The sequence below is a fragment of the Grammomys surdaster genome, unplaced genomic scaffold (assembly GCF_004785775.1).
Source record: "Grammomys surdaster isolate TR1022 unplaced genomic scaffold, NIH_TR_1.0 278, whole genome shotgun sequence".
Classification (NCBI taxonomy): Eukaryota; Metazoa; Chordata; class Mammalia; order Rodentia; family Muridae; genus Grammomys; species Grammomys surdaster.
The window spans coordinates 7,463,854-7,486,606 of record NW_021604719.1 but is presented as its reverse complement, the minus strand read 5'-3'; the positions used below and the strand labels follow the sequence as shown (position 1 = coordinate 7,486,606).

General features: G+C 34.2%; 1 protein-coding gene across 2 annotated transcripts in view; it reads right to left on the bottom strand.

Moving 5' to 3' along the window:
- The window catches only part of Dmxl1 (Dmx like 1), a 152,745-nt gene that overhangs the window by 8,509 nt on the left and 121,483 nt on the right, over nucleotides 1–22,753 (bottom strand). For both annotated transcript variants that reach the window (XM_028777140.1, XM_028777141.1), the window contains 2 exons: nucleotides 20,142–20,202; nucleotides 3,780–3,907 (listed from right to left, as the gene is read on the bottom strand). In XM_028777140.1, the coding sequence (XP_028632973.1) occupies nucleotides 3,780–3,907; nucleotides 20,142–20,202 (189 nt within the window). The remainder of the gene's footprint in view (nucleotides 1–3,779; nucleotides 3,908–20,141; nucleotides 20,203–22,753) is intronic.

Below are 22,753 nucleotides of genomic sequence, written 5' to 3'. Positions count from 1 at the left end.
TACACACTTGTGATTCAACCCTTTAGAAGGCTGAGGAAGGAGAACTGCTCAGTTCCAGGACAGCATAATGACTACCATGGCACACTGAACTACAGTGTGAGATCCTGTGTCAAAAAAACCCTCAAAGCACAAAGTAAAAAAACAAAACCACAAAACAAACAAAAAAACACCTTCAAGCACAAAGCAAAAATATACAAGTAATAGAAAGTAAAATAAGAATTATCAGAGTCAAATAATTCTTTTGCTCAATCTCAAGGTAAATTTAATTGTGAAGACACTGAATTAAGTATAGGAGAATGTGATACAGACCTCACAGGTTAAAATAGCTAACTTATTTTTTTAAAAAGACATTATAAAAATAGTATATGCTAGTAAAGGAACTCACACCTGTAAATCCTAAGCATTAGGAAGTTAAAGCAGAAGAAAGAATTATGAATTTAAGGCCAATATGAGCCACAGAGTGAGACCCTGTTTTAAAAAAACAAAAACAAAAACAAAAACTGCATGCTTAGAAAGTATATAAAAGTTATGTCTATTTTAGACCCTGGTCTTTTTCTAACTCTAGATCAATCACCTGATATAACAAGCTGATTATTTCCTGTAAGATTTCTTTTTATGAAAGACATCTTTTTATAGATTTTTATAGTAAGTTGAATAATATACAGATACAAATTTACATTTTAAGTTTATTTTAACTATCTTCATCAAGACATACACATCTGGCTATTCTTGTATTAGGTGGTACTGCAGTGTACAGTTGTCCTATAACTGTAAACTTTCTTTTATAGACAGTTTTCAACTTACTCTATTATTAAAGGTGCTGCTTTGAACATTCATATAAATATACACCTCTTTATAATGAAACAGACTAGATATTTAGAGCTGGGAATGTTTTGCATCAATTAAATTGAAAGATGAAACTGGCAAGATGGATGATCTCATTTTGTTCCCTGGGACCCACATAGTGGAAAGGAAGGAAACCCCCGCAAGTTGTCCTTAGACCTCCACATATGAGCCACAGTATGCTCTTGCCTTCCTCCTACAAAGTTCAAAAAATGTAGAAAGTTGAAAATTGAAGGTAAAATCAATTTTAAGAAAATATTTAAACTCAGTACTTATTAATTCTTATATATTAATAACACTAGGAACTATCAAAATTTAAAATATTGGTAAAAAAGTTTTAATTTTCAGTGATGATTACTTAACATATTCAAGTTTTGGTAAACTTCATATTGTTTATTTACTACTCTAATGTTTTCTGAAAATTCTGGTAGCCTATTGTTTTTATATTTGTTTTACTTTCTCACTATCTAGCCCTTTCTTTTAGTTTATCCTGTTTTCTGGAGTAGAGCTAGATTTGCTCTTCAGCATGGATAAACAAGGAATATATACTCAAACTGTATAAATTTGAAATATAGTTTGGCTGACCATCAACTTATTTCTCATTCCTTAACTAATGGAATTTTATAAATATAGCTATACTAATTGTAATTTTTTCCCTTTTAATTGAAAATTTTGAGTACCCTGATTCCAATTATTTGAAAAGGTAAAATAACATTTACAACTCCATTTCTTTCACATTTATAGGACTATTTCTTTATACTTGATTCAAAACAAAACAAAATAACTATGATATGTGTACATATATCTGTCAATATATCTTAGTACTAGGCAGTCCCTTTTTTTGTGAAATTATATTCTTTGTTTTCAACAAATATTAATCCTTCAAGTACTGCTTTCCCCTACCATTTTGATTTTTCTAAGACATTTCCTGAACTATTTCCCAGGAGATAATTTCTTATTTGTTACTTCCTCAACATACATACATACATACATACATACATACATACATACATACACATACATACTTGTTTTTTTAAACTTATGTTCACTGACCGTCATTTTTGAGAACTGTGTTTTTAATTTGTAAAAAATATTTTCTGTTCTATGCTGTTTCATACTAGCCTGTTTTATTGATGGCATTTCTGAATTGTTTAAGAATTAATTCCTCATGTCATTTATTAATCTTAATATCTTAGTTTTGTTGAAATTTCAGTTTTTTGAGTGCCCAATTCTATCTGTAATTCACAACCAAACTGATTTACATAATTGGGATGGAATTCTCTACTCAGGCTGATTCCTTAATAAAGGATAAAGGACGTATAGATCTCATGCTATTAGGTTCCATCACATGGTTAAAGTGAAAGAAAAGTTAACTGCTTAGCAAGATACCTGGTAAGCAGTGAGCTAAAGGTTGTGTTTTACTTTAAAACATACTATATTAAGATCTGTATCAAGTGTTAATGCTAAAAAATAAGCCAGACTACAGAATCAAATTGTAGAAAGGTTTGAGTATCATACTGATGAATTTGGTAAAAGATATCTTGAAGAGTTTCTCAAAAAGAAAATAAGATTTTACTTATTTTAATTATGTTGTTCAAATTATCACCTTATTGGGAAGATGATATATCAAAGGAACTATGGATTGACATACACAGACTAGAAGCAACAGCACACAGTCAACTAAAATGGAAACCATAAAAACATAATATTTCAGACTACACTTATTAAGCATTTATAATCTGAAAAATCTAAAATCCAAGATGGTCTGAAATCTGAACTTTGTGGGCACCATAACAGAAATTTAAGGAAAGAAAAAGGCTATTATCTAGGATTTGTGTAAACTTTTAGTGATGCGTGATTCTGAAGACAAATATCACTTGAAGCTCTTGATTTGAAGTAAGCAGCAATGTGAGAAGTAATAGACAATAAAGGGATGGTGGTCTAGAGGTGTTTAGCAAACTTCTTTTAAAAAAATTAAATAAAATTTCATCATTTCCCTTTTCTTTCCTTTCCATTATTCCTTTCCCCACTTAAAATTTACAGCATTCTTTTTTTTTAATTACTGTGACATATTTATGAATAAGTATATAAATAACTTGCCCAGTCTGTTTAGTGTTGTTTGTATATATATGCTTTCAGGGATGACCATTTTGTATTGGATAATTATGAGGCTCATTCCTGGAAGATATCAATTCTTCTTCTCTTGGTAGTCATTAGTTGCCTATAATTATTTTTGTCTAGGGCCCTGTGAAATTTCCCACTTCTTCTTCATTAGTATGTCTATTGGTCTTGTTACTGTTTAGGTAGCCAAATCGCTGAGCTGTCATGGGTGTACTTTTCCTGTCATTTCTAGGAGAAAATCTCACAGCACACCTCCTAGTAGTCACACGTTCTCTTAAATGGCTCTGTAACTAAAGGTTTGCCCACCAGAAGGCCTTTGTTCTCCTTAATTCTGCTAGTAGAAAATATTAAAAGAAAGTATAATGAACAATGGAACTGTAATGTCAAAATGTTCTACTAAAGCAGTGTGGCTAGTCCACAGTTAGCTGACATGTCATTCCACAGTGGTGCTTCTTAGTTTTAAAATACATACAAAATCACAAATGCAGATAGATGACTTAGACAGATCTACATAGTCCAAATTGTACTTGCTGCTTGATGCTGAATAATACTCCGAGTAGATTCCAGGAACTAAAGAGTTGGGCATTCACTGGTCAAAGAAATGTAAGATAGAGCACTGGTCCTTAGGGTACATTTAAATTAAGTCTAGTAGTGATGTGTACCACATATTATAGAAGAATCAAGTGCATTTAAATGTTCTTTCAGAAGAATTAGAAGAATTCTTATGATTTAGTTAACACTCTATTCAAAATCTCAAAGTAGTGAATTTATACACCAACCTTTTTTTTTTTAAATCATATAATTCTCAATAGTACCTTATTTCCCTGATAGTTAAATCTCATTCTTGTAATTCTTGAATTGCCACCAGGTCGAAAACAGGTTATTTGCTGAGAATGGCCCCATTCAAACATTCTGACACTTCCATCTTGAGCTCCTGTGAGATCTGCATTATAAGATGACAAAAATTACATATTTATTTTTAAAAGTTTTGAGAAAATTTATTTAACCCAATCTAGAATTATTTATCAGAGATATACCTAGGAAATAAATCAGTTCATTTATATAAATTTCCATTTTATTTTTCATTTTGTACAAGAAAAATAATATGATGTACTTTCCTTTGACTGAGAGCATGTCTTCAAATAAAACAGTCGAAAAATGTATTAGAAACATGTCTATAAATTAAGATTCTTCCCAAAATATCTTAATGTCTTAATAGCCTAAAATAAATAATTTTATGATAAATATTTACTATAATTATTGTAATTATTAAAGAATAACCTTTATCAGTTATACTGTTAATGTTTAAATTTATTTTTCCTAGAAAAAAATTGTATTAAAGACAGTCCTGAATGACATATTAAAGAAAATTTCAGTTTTACATCATTTTGACTGACTTATCTCAAATATCTGATAATACTAATTATTATAAAGAATAATAATGTCACTAGTTAGTTTTGATAATGAGATCTTTTACATAAAGCACACAGAAATATAACAAATGGGGGCTGGAGAGATGGCTCAGAGGTTAAGCACTCATTGCTCTTCCAGAGGTACTGAGTTCAATTCCCAGCAACCACATGGTGGCTCACAACCATCTGTAATTGCCCTCTTTTGTTGTATCTGAAGACAGTGACAGTATACTCACATACATAAAATAAATAAGTCTTAAAAAAAAAGAAATATAACAAATGTCACCCAAATTATATTAATCATAATGCTCAGAATTAGTGTGGTATAGGAATAATGAAAATCAATACATATAAAATACCTAGCAAGCTGTTAATTACATTATTTGTTGAGTTTTATTAATTCTTTACCAAATAATATAAATGAATTCAGGCTGTTCTAGAACGTTTTGCTGTGCATTGGGCAGGGGTGAGAGAGTAGCAGCATAATGTCTTGACACTAGCTAGAAGGGATGCTAACTCTTTTCCTCCCATGGTCTTAATTATTTTCTTTTATATTTATGGGTGTTTTACCTGCATATATATTTGTGCAACATGTGCATGCAGTGCCTATAGAGATCAGAAGAGGGTGTAGGATCCCCTGGATCTGGAGCTAGATATGGTATGAGTTTTATGTGGGTGCTGGGAATGTAACCTGGATTCTCTGGAAGAGAAACCAGTGCTCTTAACCTCTGAGCCATCTCTCTGACCTCAGTCTTACTTAATTATAACCAATGAAGATAGCCATTTAAAACTATTTAAGTTTTCAGAATATTATCTATAGTGCTAACAACTCTAGGCTACATGGCTCTGATGTTCTTTAATTGTGGTGTATTAACAACCTTAAACACAACTCACTATAAACAGTAAGACAAAAACTGAAATTTCAACTCTAATTAAGAACCTACTACTTCAACGAATCAAATTTCTTTTCATCTTGCTTCCTCAAACACCTTTTTATTTTTCTTCTGCTATCTTAGTGTGATGGCTAATTCTTTACTACCTCGGTCTAGATTCACCTAGATTGGTGAGACATACCTCTGGCTGTGTTTGTAAAGATGTTTCTAGATAGGATTAATTGAGAGAGAAAACAAGATGCACTACAAATATAGGAGGTTACATCTCATGGGCTAGAGAAGCATATGGAACAGAAGAGGGCAAAGGAGAAAACCAGCTCAAAGTGATAGCACATCCTTTTTCTATGGTTCTTGGCTGGCTCTCACCATACTCATTTCTTCTCAAGTGACCAAAAGACTCAACCTTCTGAATCTTTAAGCCAAAACAAATTATTCCTCCCCTCTCAACTGGTTCTGTCAACTATTTGGTGACAGCATTAAGAACCTAATTCTTGGTAAAGTCATAAACCACCTGTAGTTTAATTTTATAAGTTTATGATATGGCGAATGTTCAAATAGCCTTCTGCTTGGTTCTGTGTCAGAAGACAAACACAGAGGAGACTACTTATAAAGATCCTAAAAGCAACAACAAATCGGGTACAGAAGAGCCTTATGTCCATTGCTTCTTGCTCTTATATATAGAGTACCACAGAAACATCACCCTCAGCTTTCAGCTGACAGCTGATTTGAACACATTTTCCCAGACGAACTCTGTAGGATGTATGATGTACCAGATGGTGTTAAGCAGAGTGCCTCAGGCAAATAAAGTTTAAGGGGGTCTCTGAATTTTGTGTCCTCCTAAATTCAAGTCTAGAACTCCTATACCTCAAATTCTACCTAACTTCAGGCATCAACATGAACTCATAACCTTTTATTATTTTTTGAGAAATGAGTAAACTTTACCAAAGATAATGTAAAATTATGGTAGTTACAATGAGGGAGTTGAGACTTCTAGACAAACTAATTACCCCTCTCTAGGACTTAATGGATAAAAAGGGATCCTAACACCTCAGTAACAGTAGAATGCATTTTCTGACTGACAAGCAGAAGTTACAGACAAACTAGATGGACCAGTGCTAACATCCTTTAAATTTCTCTTTTCTCCCTATGTTGTTCCTTCCCCTCTCTGCCTCTGTTCTCCTTCTGTCTCTGGGTATCTCTCTGTATTTATCTCTTTGTTCGTGTGTCTGTCTGCCCATTGTGCCCCACCCCAGTGTGTGTGTGTGTGTGTGTGTGTGTGTATACCAGAAGTCAACTGTGGTATCTTCTTCAAGTGCTCTCTACCATATTCTGAGACAGGGTCTCTCAAGAAACCTGGAGCTCAGCAAATACAGCAAACCTAGCTGGCCAGCAAGTCCCAGAGACCCTCCTGGCTCCAGTGCCCAGTGTTGAGATTATAAGTCTGTGCCACCATACCCAGATTTTTCTGTGTCTGTCAGGGATCTGAATTCATGTCATTATGCTGGTATAGCAAGTAATTTACTGATGAAACCATCTCCTCAGCCCCAGATATACCTTGTTAAATGGTTGTTTACAAAAGGCAAATGAAAAACCTGTATGTCCCCTTCAACCCCTTTTACAGTGTACACTTGGGCCCTACAGTCTTTTTATTAAATCATTTTAAATCAAGATTTTAGTGATTTTTCTGTCTGGCACATGGCTAAAATCAAACCTATAGATGCATTATTTGTGTGACATTTTTCTGTCTCTAAATTAATAGATAAGAGTTCTAAATAACTTGGCTTATAGAACAATAGGCTCATTAGTAAATTAAATGTTCCTTAAACTCTCAGAAGAAAGCTGGCCCAAGTATATTTCAAGCTCACATGAACCCAGAAAACCTTTGGTAAATACATGCTAATTTGGTCCAAACCTTTTTACTCTGTGCTGCCAAGTAGGCCCTGATCCCTCCTCACCTGACTGGTGTTTTCATACCCCCAAGAGTTTGTCTATCTGTGTTGCCAGATTACCTACCTGACTTTATGTCTAGATCATTTGGAATCTCACTTCTGCAATGCCAGGTGACCCAGCTCCTCGTGGATCTTGCAGTGTCCCCACAGTCTCTAACTTGGCTGACTTCTCATCCTACAGGCCACCCAGAGTCACCAAGATCTGACTCCACTTCCCTGCATAGGTAGGAAGGCCCTACTCATCAGTATCACATAGATCTCTCAATTCTATACTTCTGAACTCTCACATGCCTAACCTCTGCTTGACCAGAGATGACGAAGTAGCATAGAAGGACTAGCAAGAATATGCTGACCCTTAAAGGGTGACTCTTAACTCAGACAATAGAAAACTCTCAAAAGCCTGTCCTTTCTTGTAGGGGCAGTTCTGATGGTAAGGTCCTGTTCCCCAATTGGTTCTTGATCTGTAAAGAAAGCCAAGGCCCAATTGCTGGTTGGAAGGAATAGGTGGGACTTCAGGTGCCTGGAAGAAAAAAAGAGACCCACACAAGGGAGGAGAGGATAGTTAGTTCACCATGCTTTGGAGAAAGACCAAGCAGCCAGGAGCAGAGAGGTCACAGGTGGTCGCTCCTATAGGTGGATGGTCAGGGATGTTTAGCAGGGACTAGATGTAACTGGGAACTAAAGTTAAGGGCTGGTGGGAAGTGCAGAGCTAACAGTATTGATAAGGGCATGCTAGCAGCAGGAGTTTAATAATGCCCAGCAATTGTGCCAAGAAGGCAAGTTGAAAATGAGCAACCTGTGTGCATGTGTCTTTTACCTGTGGATTCGAGGGAAGCTGGGTTGAGGCTGATAGCACAGCCCGCTCCTGGAACTTGGGGGGATGGAGGGATAGCAAAAGCTACACACAACAGAGCAACAGATAGAAGGGGAAAATTCACTATTAACTTAGGAATTCTTGGATTGATCACATACACATAGTGATATAAGTCTAGGAAGAGGGAATATTGGTTTCTTAGTGAGCAGAGCAGAGTCATGTGGCTCCAGTTCAGGAAACTTGAACAAAGGAACACAGGATCAGCTCACAGATGCTAGGATCCCCTGCTGTGAAAAGAAGACAGGATAGTTGCTCTAAGGTAGAGAGAGACAGACTGTAAAAGCTGCCTGCTTGCTATAAGCAGGTAATCAAAGGACAGAATACTAAAGTTTGTTTTGTTTTTAAAGATAGAAGGGAATACAGATTTTGCCCAAGGAAGGGGGAGGGTCCCCTCTACCCCCTGCAGTTCGGAACTAATACAAAGAGTTTGGGCTCAGAGGCACTGGGAGCCTCTGCTGTGCGGAAACTAGCTGCTTGGAGGAAGGCATAGAGAAGCAGACAGTAAAGACAACTGGCCTCCAACAAGCAGATAAATAGAGATAAATGAGATCTGATTGTTTTAAGGATAGAAGAAAGTATAGTGTTTAATTGTTTAAATGTTCTTAATTATATAGAAATATAAAGTTCTACAGATGGGAGATTGAATGAAATAATGTTATAAAGCAAATCTAAAAAGGTCTATGCCAGGATAATACTCAAATTCTTTGAACGTGGGCTCCACGGGAATTCTAGGATCAATATTCCTGGTATGACAGATTAGAAGCCTAAGAATAGGTTTATACAGTAAGCAGAAGGGAATTTAATTATAGATATTAAAATATTGAGGCATTCTATCTTAAAAAATTAGATCGAAGGCAGGGGATAGGGTGCCTAGCCTATCTTACACAGTAGAAATTTAGGCCTTGAGAATTATATGTAGAGAGAGCCTAAAAAAAGGCTCATAGGGTAAGTAGATAGAGATATTAAATAAATAATTTAGGCCTTGATCTCATGAAAGTCAAGGCATGGGACAGTACAAGTACTGTCTCAACAGATAACATTTGTTTAGGTTGCTTCATTTGCTTTGAATTGTGTGATTTTGAGTTTGGTGGTTATTGGTTATATTAAAATTCCTCTGGAAGAAAGATCAAGCTTTAATGATTTCTGATTACTGGACAAGGACATGCTATTTTGGGAGAAAGGCTTTGCATTCATGTTGATAGAAAAGGAGAATAGGCTCTGGACCTCTTCCCAAGTGATATGGATCAGGTATGACCCTATGAAGAACTAGGAAAATTCAAGAGAATCAAATAGGACAGGTAAAGATTCTTTGTGCCATCCTTCATATGGCATGAAGACTTATTATATAATTGGTTACTAATAAAATTAACTCATAAAAAAAGACAGCTGTCTTTCACATGTTCAGATAAGGAGCAGAATTTCATCCTTAACTAATCTGTGCACCCTTTACAATCCATACAGATATCTCAATGGTACTACAAATTTGGTTGTGAGATTTATATATTACAGAATGTACAGCTTTGGGGGAGATTCAGTCTCAGAGATGCTGAACTGACCTGCTTGGACCCCTGCTTCCAGTTGCTGCCCAAAATAGCTTTGGGAATTGCCACAGATTCCAGGCAATCTTGCCTCATTCAACCTTTCAGATGGACCTAGTCAGAACTTCAGTCAAGCCTTGAGCCTTCTAAGCATACAGAAACTGGGTAACAGATGCTACAGCTAGCTTTCTTACAGTCTAACCAAGTATTCTCATTTTCCTACCCCTTTCCGCCCCTGTGCAGCCAGAAGTTATGGAGAGTCATCAGCCCAATTCCTTGGGTTTGGGGGTCTGGTAATGGTTATTTTACAAATTATAGAAAAGTTGTCATTTTAAGGGATAACTTGGGAGTAGTCATAATTTTGTAGGGAGGAAATAGGTGGAATTGATTGTATAGCCAATGAGTATGTTAAAAATAAATGACATCATAAAATACATAGACTTAACATTTACAGAACATCCTACCCAAACATAAAAAGAATACACTTACTTCTTCGCAGCTCATGAAACTGTCTCCAAAACTGATCATATATTATGGCACAAAACAATTCTCAACAAATAGTGAAAAACTGAAATAACTTCTAGCATTCTGCCTGACTATGATGGCACAAATCTAGCAATTAATAACAGAAACCACAAAGAATATCCAAACTACTGGAGACCAAACAGTATATAATTCAACAATTGAGTCACTGAAGAGATCAAGAATGAAATAAAAAGGAAATCCCAGAAGAGGGTGAAAATGAAGACACAACATACCAAAATCTATGAGACACTATGAAGGCAATCCTAAAAGAAATGTGCTTACATTAAACAAACAAACAAACAAAGCCCTGAGATCTTAAATAGCTTAATGATGCTTACACCTGAAGAATGTGGGGAAAAAGAGAACTAAATCCCAAAAATGTAGATAAGAAATAATCAAAATCAAAGTAGAAATCAATAAAACAAAACCAAAAAAAATATCAGCACAAGGAATTAATGAAACAAAAGGTTGGTTCTTTGAAAAGATAAACTAAATTTAAAAACATTTGGTTTAACTAAAAGAAATAGAAGACTCAAATTAATGAAATTAGAACTGAAAAGAGAGACTTTACAAAAAAATACCAATGAAATTCAGAGAATCATAAGGGCATACTTTATTCTACTAAGTTGGAAAAATCTAAATGAGATAGATATATGAGTTTCTAGATATATATTTCCAAGTTGAACCAACAAGAAATAAATTACTTAAACAGATCCATAAGCAGCAATGAGATTGAAAGTGGCAATAAAAATTTTCCACACTAAAATACTCTCCAAGACTAGTTGGATTTATTATAAAAATTCTACAGAACTTCAAAGAAGACTTAACTCTAATACTAAAATTATTTAACTCTAATACTACTAAAATTATTTCAAAAAACAAAGGAAGGCTTCCAAACTCTCTCTCTTTCTCATAACTCTAAATAGAAAATGAAAGACCCCTAAAATGAAAACTTTAAGACACTTTAGACAGACACTGAAGATGACACTAGAAGAAAAGACCGTCCATATTCATATACTTGAAGAATTAATCTTGTTAAATGGCAATTCCAGCAAAAGCTATTCACAGATTCAGTGGAATCCTAACTAAAAGCTTAGCACCGTTCTTCACAGAAAGACTATTTCTATGTTTTTCAGAAAAAAATAAACTCAAAATTTTTATGGTGGGGTAGAAGAGTTTGCTCAGTGGTTAGGATACTTACTGCTCTTCCAGAGGGCCCTAGCATTGACTCCTAGCACTCACACGACAGCTTAGAAGCATCTGTAAATCCAATTCCAGAGAATCTGATACTATCCTCTAACCTTCACAAGTTCTGCATGCATGTTGTACACAAATATACACATGATACAACACTCATATATACACATAAAATAATGAAAATAAAATTAAAATGGCTTTTATGGAAAAAATTATATGGCAACACACAAACACATAAACACATTCCACCACCACTGCCACCGTCACCACAAAAACAAGGGCAGCCAAAATGATTTTGAATAAAAATAACATTGCAGGAAGTTATCATAATACCTAACATCTAATACTTCAGAACCACTGTAATAAAAACATGGCATGAAAAAAAGCATAGTATCAACTCAAAAATAGATACATAAATCAATGGAATAAAATAGAGAATCCAGATATATGCACATGCAACTACAGTTACTTGATTTTTAACAAAAACGCCAAAAATATGCATAGGAGAAAAGACCTCCATCTTTTACAAATGGTAGTATGAATCATGGATTTCAAAAAGTAAAAAATAAAACTGCACATTATCTCTTCAACTGAACAAAACCCAACTTACCAAGAATCTCCAAATGTACCAAGGCCTTACACTCTAAAACTGCTAGTAAAAAAAGGAGAGAAGTATACCTTAACTTATGGACAAATGTAAGAACTCTTTAAGACTCTGGTAAAGCAGGAAAACCAACAATTGAGATCTCATGAAATTAAAAAGCTTCTATATAGCAAAGGAAACTGTCAACTGAGAGAACAACCAACAGAAAGTATATACTAAAAAAAAAAATATCCCCCCATTCTTCACTAGAAAAATATTTCTATGTTTTTCATAGAAAAACAATCTCAAAGCTAGACATAGGATACTTCTCTATGATTAAGTGTTCAAAGAGGTCCCAGAACCATTGAAACATGGGCTATTATTAGCCATTGCTCTTGGTTGTCCACTGTAACTAGATGGTAGAAAATTACTTTGAATATACAGAGAAACCAATCTCTACTGATAGCAAGCTGTTTCCCTGCTATCTTGCTTACACAGTACTAAAAGGTGTTATGCAGGCAGCTTCAAGAAAAAAAAAAAAACTTGTCTCACTCAGAGCTGGACCCTGTATGCTACAATATTGACTTGTCTGGCAAGATGTACGACTGTGGCATAACAGTTATAGAGTTTTGAACTGCTTTCTGATTGGCTATGAAGCTTGTTCCACTAGAGATTTCTTCCCTGGTATTGACAACCTAGTCAAAAGCCCATGAATGACTGTAGTGATCATAGGCCCTAGGGGGAAAATTTATTTTTGTTATATTAAATGGTCCTATTGTCAAGCTGCCTGCAAAATAATGTTTATTCTTATGGATTTGGATTGCTTTTTAACCTTGATCAGAGAAGCTTCTATTTGTGGTGGTTAATGTAAAGACTCATAATTGGTCAAAATGCCAAGTATAGATAACTGACTGCTTGCTGTAGATACACCATCTATGTGAATCTTCCTTCATCCAAGGCTCAGGGGAACAGTATAAAGCAACAGGAAGAATTTAAGAGCTAAAAGATGAAGATAAGAGTGAAATGCAGACTTCTAGCTATTGTACACATCAACTCATAGAATTTGTGGCTATGTACACAATATCTACACAAAATCAAGCCACATGAACAACAGCAGCAGCAGCAGCATCAACAGCAACAAAAACCCAGAACTAGCATGAATAGAGGAAAGGTTCCATGCTTGGCAGTGAATCTATTGGTAGATGATGGCTGTTGAAGAAGGGAGACTCATTCTCCTTTGGGAAACTGGCCACTGAAGGCTGCCTGTGTCCCAGTGAATAGCCACAAACCTATGAACAAATAGATTGCACTAACTGGACTCAAGAGACTATTTAAAAATAAATCAAAAAACCCTATAAAACAAAGTACTTGAAATTGGGATGGTGATGGGTGGCAGTAATAGTGGATGGACATGATGAAATTCATTATATAATGTATCATGTATGAAAATGTCATAGGATAAGAGGAAAGAAATAAAACAAAAAGTCAGTTTGTTTGTTGGATTAACAAACATATTTTAAAGTAATCAACATTAATAGGAGCTTTATTTTTATTGAGGATATCAGTCCAAAACCTTATATTACAAACTTTCTCACTGAGAAAAATAACTTGATATCAGTTAACTATGTTTCATTTCATGTTTGCTTTTCAAAGAATTTAAGTTTCTTTATCAACTTATACCCTCATATTTTCAATAATGAAAATGATTAAAAATGCTGAGTATCTGTAAATAAATAAGGCAAATCACTAAAGATATTAATTATTGATCACAGATTTAGTTTGGGATTCTCTTTTTCTTCTTCTTTTATTGGATATTTTCTTTTCTTTTTTATAGTTTGAGATTCTTAATACAAAACTAGAAAAAAATTACATCTAGTATTAAATATATTCCGTTACACACTGACAATTTATACTACTGATACATTGTTTCAAAAAGAAAAATATATTTCTATAAATTATGAATGGTTATATTTATAGACTTGCCAATCTATAAAGTATAAATATATATATTTATATAAAATGTAACTATTTTCCAGTTTTCACTAGAAAAAAATTACTAAAATTTAACAACTTTAATCAAAAAATATAATTCAGACTATCTTAAAATACCAAGACAAACAACTGTAGATAAAGTATGTCATCTTTTTCATAAATGAAATTAGAGCCTTACTTAACAAGTGTTGCTTTGGTTGAAAAAAGAGTTGTCTTTAAAAAAAAAAAAAAACCAGTTGTCTTTGAGCTAAGTCAAATCCTTCACTGGAAAGGAAGAGTGTAGGATACAGTCTTGTTATATATAAGAAAATTTGGGAAAAAGGGATTTTCTATTGGCTTAAATCTGAATAGATTTACATATACCTGTAATGATGTATCATATTACCAATAGGACGATGGTTTAATGTCTTTTTAGAAAATATTGGTTTCTAGACCAGTCCATGATTGAGTCTGAATAACTGGTCACATTTAAGAACAATACAAGAGTCATTGTAACTTCTATATTTGATTCTCTGTACCACAAGGTCTAAAAACTTGTATTGGAAATAACAGTCTTCATTTGGAAGTCTGGTTCTGGACATTTTCAGAAACATATTTGGAAGTTAGTTGCAGTTCTCTATGATGTTATGGTAGCAAGAGATAAAGTAGGGGGAGGATCTGGATTTCAAACAGGTGTTAGCACATGTGCTCTTTTAATTTTCAAGTTAAAATTACTTTTGTTTCTTCTACAGTATTTAATGTAAGTTGCATTGATTGTACACCTTATAATTGTGTTAGTGTGTTGAAATCCACCATGTCAGTTATGGAGGTCTATCAACCAGCTTTTGTTTTATTGCCCTGAGTATCACAGAACCTTCTGAAAGAAGCTTGCAAGTACTGGAAGAAATGAATCAGAAGCAAAAGGGTAGTGGGCTTGATTATAGCTGGTATAACAGCTTTAATTACATTAATTGCTAGCACCACTGCTTCTGCAACTGCTTTGATAGAAGAAGTTAAGACAGCTACTTTTGTTAATCATTTAGCAAAAAAAATGTTACTAATGTGTTGAATATACAAGAAGATTTAGGTAGGCATTTGGAAAAAAGGATTGATGTTCTTTATCCTTTTCAAATTATTGGAAGGAGGTTCAGAATTTAAGAGTAAGGAGCCATCTTAAGTGTCATGCCAAATACCACTGGATTCATGTTAGTTCTAAAATTTACAGTGGTAGTCATTATAATTAGGAAAAAGTTTAAAGACACTTGCAGTGTATTTGGCATAATCTTAACACCTCTCTGGATGTTTTAACTTTACATAGTAAGCTTATGAATTTCAAGAATGCTGTTCTGCAGAGCGTTGATGTGGCAGATACTGCTAATAAAATTACCCATGGCCTGAGGTCATTATTTCTATTTTGGTCATGCTTCAAGATTGGTGAATATAGCTTGGTCATGCTAGCCCTTTTTGTCCTGGGAATACTTTTATTCCTGCCCATTGTATTAAAGCTTGTCTTTAACAATATCAACATGTTGGCAGACAAAGTACATGGCTTGAACCTGAAAATGGATCCCCAGACAGAGTTATTAAATTAACAAGTGCATTGCTTTTGATAATATATATTCCATGATGGGTAAGGAAGGCATTCTTGTCAGAAAGACCTAAAACAGGCTCAGTCTTGTTAATGAAATAAAAGAGGGAGAGGTGGAGAGCCTTTGGGGCTGCTTGGCAAGAATATGACATGGACCAAGGACAAGGAAATGGGCTTCAGGTAGGAATCTGACATTAGGCAAGAACAAAGAAGTAATTTCAGGCAGGAATCTACATCTTAGGCTAGAAAAAGGAGGTAGGCTTCAGACATGAAAATGAATTTGTGCTAGGACAGGGAAGTTGGCTCAGATATTCTGGGTCATCCTGATAAGCCCTTAGAAACATTGATCACAGAAGTGTTCAGAGAATTTTGTTTATTGCCTTGCTTGTTCCTTGACTATTTGCATCTATTGAACTGCTAGTCCCTCAACCTAGAACTGACCTTAATACTTGCATGTAATTAAAATGGTATAAGAGCAAAAAGGAAGAGGGGGGATAGGACAGGGCGGTTCTAGGAAGTGAAAATGGGGAAAGAGGATGGTATCTGAAATGTAAATAAATAAAATATCTGAAAAAAAAGAAAGAGGAAAAGAAAGAGAAAGTATTGGTTTCTTTTTGATAGAGATTGTGAAAAGTTTTTCTTTATCCTTTAAGAAATCTGAACAGAAAACCAAGTTAAAGCTCTATCAAGATGACTTTTTTTGCTACATCTTCTGAACCTTGCTACATCTTCTGAACCTTCTCAATAATAAAAAGTTAATTTTTTTGTTTAATAACTGTGTAGTATGACCCTCGATTTTTATTTTACCTGAGTTTAGCAGTCAAGAACTTCTATCTATATTACAAAGTTTGTTACCAAGAAAAATAACTTGATGTCAGTCACCATTTTTAGTCCAGATTATTACTTTGGTGAATGAGTATTATTACATAGCGCCTTACATAATTTTAATCCTATGTTTTAATTTTTGTCATCTTTGATCATCTTTCCCAATGTAAATTCTGTATCAAAGTCTTTTGACCTTGCACTATCTTTGGGAATTTTAAAGAGTCTCCAAAACATCTCAAAACAATCAGTAAGATGTTAAACCTGTTAGGCTTGATATGTGATGTTGTATGAAAAGCATTAGCAAATAAAAATGATGTTTCTTTATACTTAAAACTTTGTTTGCAAGAATATGTTACATGTCCTAGGAGTTGCAAAGAATTTTTAGTATATTCTCATTATTACTTTAAGTTATACTAAAATGTTGTATGCCATAGAAATAGTGAAATCTTGTTGTCGTTACTATGATAAATTGTCATCAAATCTTCAAACATAGCTGGGTTGAATCTTTTGTCATCTACAGATAGCTAATTATTTAACCTTGATGTATACTTTCCACAAAGCTTTTACTAAAAAATATAATTTTAAAGTGTTCTTCTTTCAAGATTCATGTAAATGTGTCTAAAGGTACAGGTTTCTGGTAACTTAAAAATTGGAATGGGTAAAATCTAGAACACTAAAATTATTAAGGGGTTGAAGAGATGACTTAATGGTGAAGAGCTCATACTGTTCTTGCAGAGGATCCTAGTTCAGTTACCAGTATCTATGTAAGCTGATTTATAACAATCTATAATCCCTGCTTCAGGAGGATTCAGTACCTCTGGCCTCCTAGGGAACTTATACTCACATGCACGTAATCCCTTCCTACATATACACAGAACTATAAATAAATAAATAAATAAATAAATAAATAAATAAATAACTCGTGAAATAAAATCATTCAAAGCAAGAATCAAACATAAGACTGAATGACCAATAAAGTTTCTTTATTAAATGTTTTATTTTGTTTAAAATGATACTAAATATTTAGTGATTTATCTTCAGGATTGAATAAACTATATTGTATAGCAATTTGGTGAACTATACCTTTGTGAAGTAAGGTGAAAAAATTACTTTTACTTTCTATCTTGTTTGTTTGAAATTTGGAAGTTATTTAAGTATCTTTATGGCAATATGGTCATCTGCACAAGTTCAATAAGAATTTGGATTTGGGGATCTGGCCCAGCAAGAGGACACTTGCTGGGATCATCAGCACTGAAAAGGTAGAGTCTTGTCTCATTTTAATAAGACATAAGTAGAAAGACTGGTTATATTACCAAGTCTTTGACTGGAATGTTACACTTGAGAATTCATACAATCAAATATGACTATAAAGTATTAAGGTTGTTTTATGTGGCCAATAAAGCAACCTAAAATAAAACTGGTCCACCACCCTGTACGTAGTTTACATAACTCTCTAACATGGTTGTGCTACAGCTGAGTAAAGGCCATATATCACTTCTGGAACTTAAGACATTTGCAATCTTTGGAAGAAAGGAACTGATGGCAAGTCCATGGGTTGGTTCTTCAAAGTCTATTAGAAGACTCTTCATAACTGTCCAGCAAAGTTCTTTTTAAAACCTTGTATAATTACTATTCTTCTCGTACTTATATAAACATTCAAGTCAAGGTCAAAGAAACCTGATCTATTTTAAAGAGTCTAATAATTATCTTTGGTAAAAATTGGGGTCAATGATAAGCTATAAACTTTGTATGAAGACTAAGTTCTATAAAATCTCCAGAACAAGAAGATTAGTGAGTTTCTTCTTCATCAGTAAACGTATGTATGTTAACAAGTACAACCCAATTCAAGGGAGAAAAAACTCCAGTTCTCAGGGCTCTTCAGACCTCATCCTATGTATATCTTCTTTTATGTTACTTTATAAAAACTTTTACAATAAAGTGTTAAACGTAATTAAAGTGTTTCATTGAGGTTTGTAAACTATTCTAGCAGATTAGTCAAACCAAAGGGAGTTGGGACAATCCCCTTTAGAGGCAGACCTATAATGGAAGTGAACAACAAGTGTGATTAGCATCTGAGGCAAAAGACAAGCTTGTGAACTGAGTTCTTGACTTGTGACTTCCAAATCTAACTGCAGGTAGAGTGTCATGAGTTGAACTGAACTAATAACATACTAAGTTTATCTTCAGAGTAGGATAGCTGCCTGGGATAAGGGAAAAAACTAATCACACAATTGCCATAAAAAGTGTTACTGAGAATGTATAGAAACAGAATGTGTTTTCCTACATAGGAAATTATTTTTATTGCATTTGTGTAAATAATAAGCACTTTAACTAAATTACATCTTGGAGAATATGTTCATGACAAACAAGACATGTTGGCGAACAATTTAATAATTAGTTTAATTAGCTTTACTTTCTCAAGTCTCTTACATGTTACTTATGGAAATTCTCTCTATAGAGAAAATATTTCATAAAACAGTGGTGATTTTTTTCTTACCTAATATTAACAAAATAAGCCCACTAATAGCATCCTAATAATACTTGGTAATATCTTTATTTATATTTATTAGTTTGAGTCTAATAACATTCACTGCAAACATTCATTGTAGAATATTAAACTGGCAGAATATATGCAATAGAGTTGATAGCACATCAAATTCCTTTAATATTTCAGGACAGTTATAAACCTTATTAATACAGAGTAAGAACATATTTAAGCAATCTCAAATATTTTGCTTACCAATAACATTATTTAAACCTTGTACATAAAATACATTTTTTTGAGAAAGGGCCTCATTTTGTAGCCTTGGATGGTTTTAAACTCACTGAATGTGAACTTAGTATCATCCTTCCTCAGCCTCCCAAGCACTGTGATCTCAGATATGTGCTACTCACACGTCGTGCTAAAATAATACGGACATCTTATTATAAAAGCTTTTTTAGTTCTTTTTTCAAATTATTTTATATGTGTGTGTCTATATGTTAAGTCCATGCTATATGTATTTGGGTACAGGCCAGAAAGGGATGTCAGGTCCTTTTAAATGGGAGTCACAGGAGGTTGAGCCCCTAAAATGGGTGCTAGAAACCAATCTTGACTAAGTAAGCACTAAGAGTAGCAGGCATTCTTAACTACTTAGCCATTTCTCCAACTTCAGACTATCTCTAAAGCTATATAAACTCAATATAAGGGAGCCAACTGAATATTTTATACCAATTTATATTTTTAGTATGAGAAGTCATGCTTTAAAAATGTTTGAACTGTTTTATTTGATAAAGTATTCAATTTAGATAACACATGCATATAGCACATTCCATAATATAGCAAAGAACATAGAACTTTGTTAATTTTATTTTACAATTGGTTTATGAAAAAAGCTGATGAAAATTTTATACATTATTAATTTGGAGAGACATGAATATTTCTCAATATACTTTAACTGTGAAGGGAATGATATACAAATATTTTAGAAAACAGAAAAATCATATAGTATGAGTATATTTCAAACACCAATTAATACTTCCAAAAATTGATTATTTTTGGCTAAAACAAAAAAACCTTGTGATTTCTAGGAAGAAGAAATGAAAAAAATACTTCCTACATAAAACTATAAAAATTTAGTAATAACCTCTTTTATGACTTCTATTAATGTACCCGATGAAAGATAAGCTGACAAAATTAGTGTAACATAAACTTATCTATGAAAAATAAGGTAGGATAAAGGCGTTCAATCAAAACTAAAAGCTTCCCATGAATTCACTATGCAATTTATTTAAAAAAAAAAGTAAAAATGAGAGAATCATCATTCATCATTGTCAACTTACAGTAAGGAAGAGTTGGATGTGATGTCATTCTTCTAACATTATTAATGGCTTTCTTAAGCATCTGGTAAAAGAAAAAATATTTTATAGTAACTGTAAAATAAAGGACTAGAAATTTAAGTTGTAGAGCTGGGTATAGCTCAGTGGTAGAGCACTTCCTAATAGGAGGTAGGTGCTAATATAAATCTTGAGCAACACACAGAAACAGGACACACAGACACAGACATATACACAGTTGGAACTTACTAGTAGTTAATCAATACCTCCAATACCCACCCCACCTCTCTTTTTGGCTAAAACAATCAAAGAAAAAACTTCAAGAACTTAGTTTTCTCTCCTTTCTTGCCAACTGATGCATTTTAAATAATTAGCTTGTCAAAAAAGCGTAAAATAACTATGTAAAATTAAAGAGAACTGCATGTTAGTTTGCATCTGCATATTAGTTTACATTTGTACATCAATCTTGAGGTAAACTTTTTAGTTGTCTTCTTTGGATTTTAAATTGTTTAACTAGTCTGAAGTTGTGGAGTAGGTTGGGTAGCAAGAAAGTAGGCCATCAGAACTGGTAAGTGACAGGAAACAGGAAGATCCATGTGGATCATAAGTTTTATTCCAAAACAGAAGTTCTTTTTAACAAGTACTAGTACTGATCAGTCAGTAACACGATAGGATTAAGAAAATGTTTTATTAATTTTCCAGAAAACAAAAACTTGATGAATATATAATTATTTCTTTAAACTTCACATTAAAGTCCCTTTACTTTGATTAGGGGTGGGGTGGGGTCTGAGACTGAACTTTGTTGTATTGCCCAGGCTCACCTGCAACCTGCCACCCTCCTACCTCAGCCTCCTGAGTACTGGGATAATTACAGGTATGTTTACCATGTCTATCAAAATCCCATGTTCTTTGTTAAAGATTTGTCTAAATGTTCTTTAAAACATTCATAGAAAAAGAACCACCTTATTCTACTGGTATCTTCTTGAGAGAGAAATGGGGTAATCTTAAATCAGAATAGTTTCTGATTAAAAAGCTAAAAAGATGGTAATGCCCTATTGTTGAAGACAACACCTACACAACTCACTGAACACAGAGAAGTCTAGAGTTGGGGCCTACATAGACCTTATACCCATACTGACTAGTGTTCATGGTACTTGAAGGTATTCTGTATGCTACCAGAGGAAAAAGATAAATTCCACCCCTTCTACAAACCTTGCTATCTACAATAGTGACCTGCCTGCATGATATGTTGATGCAATAGCGGCAAAAAAAATTATGGTAGTAATCAACTACTATCTGATGGGAATTAAGGCCCATTCCATGAGACAGAACCTATGCCTAACATTGCCTGAGACTAGACAGACCATAGACCTAGGGGAAAACCAAATTCCTGCCAAAGGAACATAGCAAGAAAATGACTCCTAATGGTATCTGTGAAAAGACACCAAGACCAAGGCAAACTCTTATAAAAGAAAACATTTCACTGGGAATGGCTTACAGTTTCAGAGGTTCAGTCCATTATCATGGCAGGAAGCATGAACATGTCCAAGCATATATGGTACTGGAAGAGCTGAGAGTTCTTCGACATCTTGGTCCAAAGGCAACCAGGAGAGGACTAACTCTTCCACACTAGGTGGAGTTTGAACATTAGGAACTCACAAAAACTGCCTATACAGTGACATGCTTCCCTCCAACAAGGCCACACCTATTCCAACAAGGCCAGATCTCCAGATAGTGCCACTTCCTATGGAACAAGCATATTAAAACCTCCAATAATGACATTCTGCTATACTAATAGATCGGTGCCTTGCTCAGCCATCAAAAAAGCTTACTCCTGCAGTAGATGGGAAAAGAAATATAGAGACCCACAATTGGACAATGTGTAGAGAGTAAGAGATCTTGGAACGCTCAGTCCTAATTGGGTATCTTCATCAAATCCTTCCCTTCATGGCTCTGAACTCTGGAATAGGAGGCAGAAAGGTTGTTAAGAGCCAAAAAGGATGGAAGACAGCAAGGAAAGAACACTTTCTAGACACATATAAGAAATCACAGCGATTGTGGCAGCATGTACAAGGCCTGCACAAGTCTAAGCCAGTGCTGAGAGAGGAAGTAGACAGAAGCCTCCATCCCCAACCCCAAAGCTCTCTCCAGCTGATAACCACTTGCAAAAAAAAACTCAGTTCTCTTCAGCGTAGTCACAGGGTATACAAACTACACTTAAGGGCAGGCCCCATGCTCAGCAGTAGATAGTCAATATAAATCAATCTCCATGTTATTTTTGGAGTGTTTTTTTCTTTTTTCCTTTCTTTTTTTTTTTTATCTTATAATGCTTTGTCAACCAATTTTTTTTAACCTTACAGACCTTATTCTTACATATTATGGTTTCTGATTTTGTTTTTTAAGGGTTTTCCGTGTGCAGATGTGTCTCTCAATATCTGTATGTTTCTTGAACTTTTATTTATTTATTTATTTATTTATTTATTTATTTTTTTATTGGATGATTTATTTACATTTCCTATGTTGTCCCCTTACCCCATCCCCCACCACCCCCTCGGAACCCCCAATCCCCTCGCCCCTCCTCCTTCTTCTCTGTGGATGTAACCTCTATCTACCCCCCC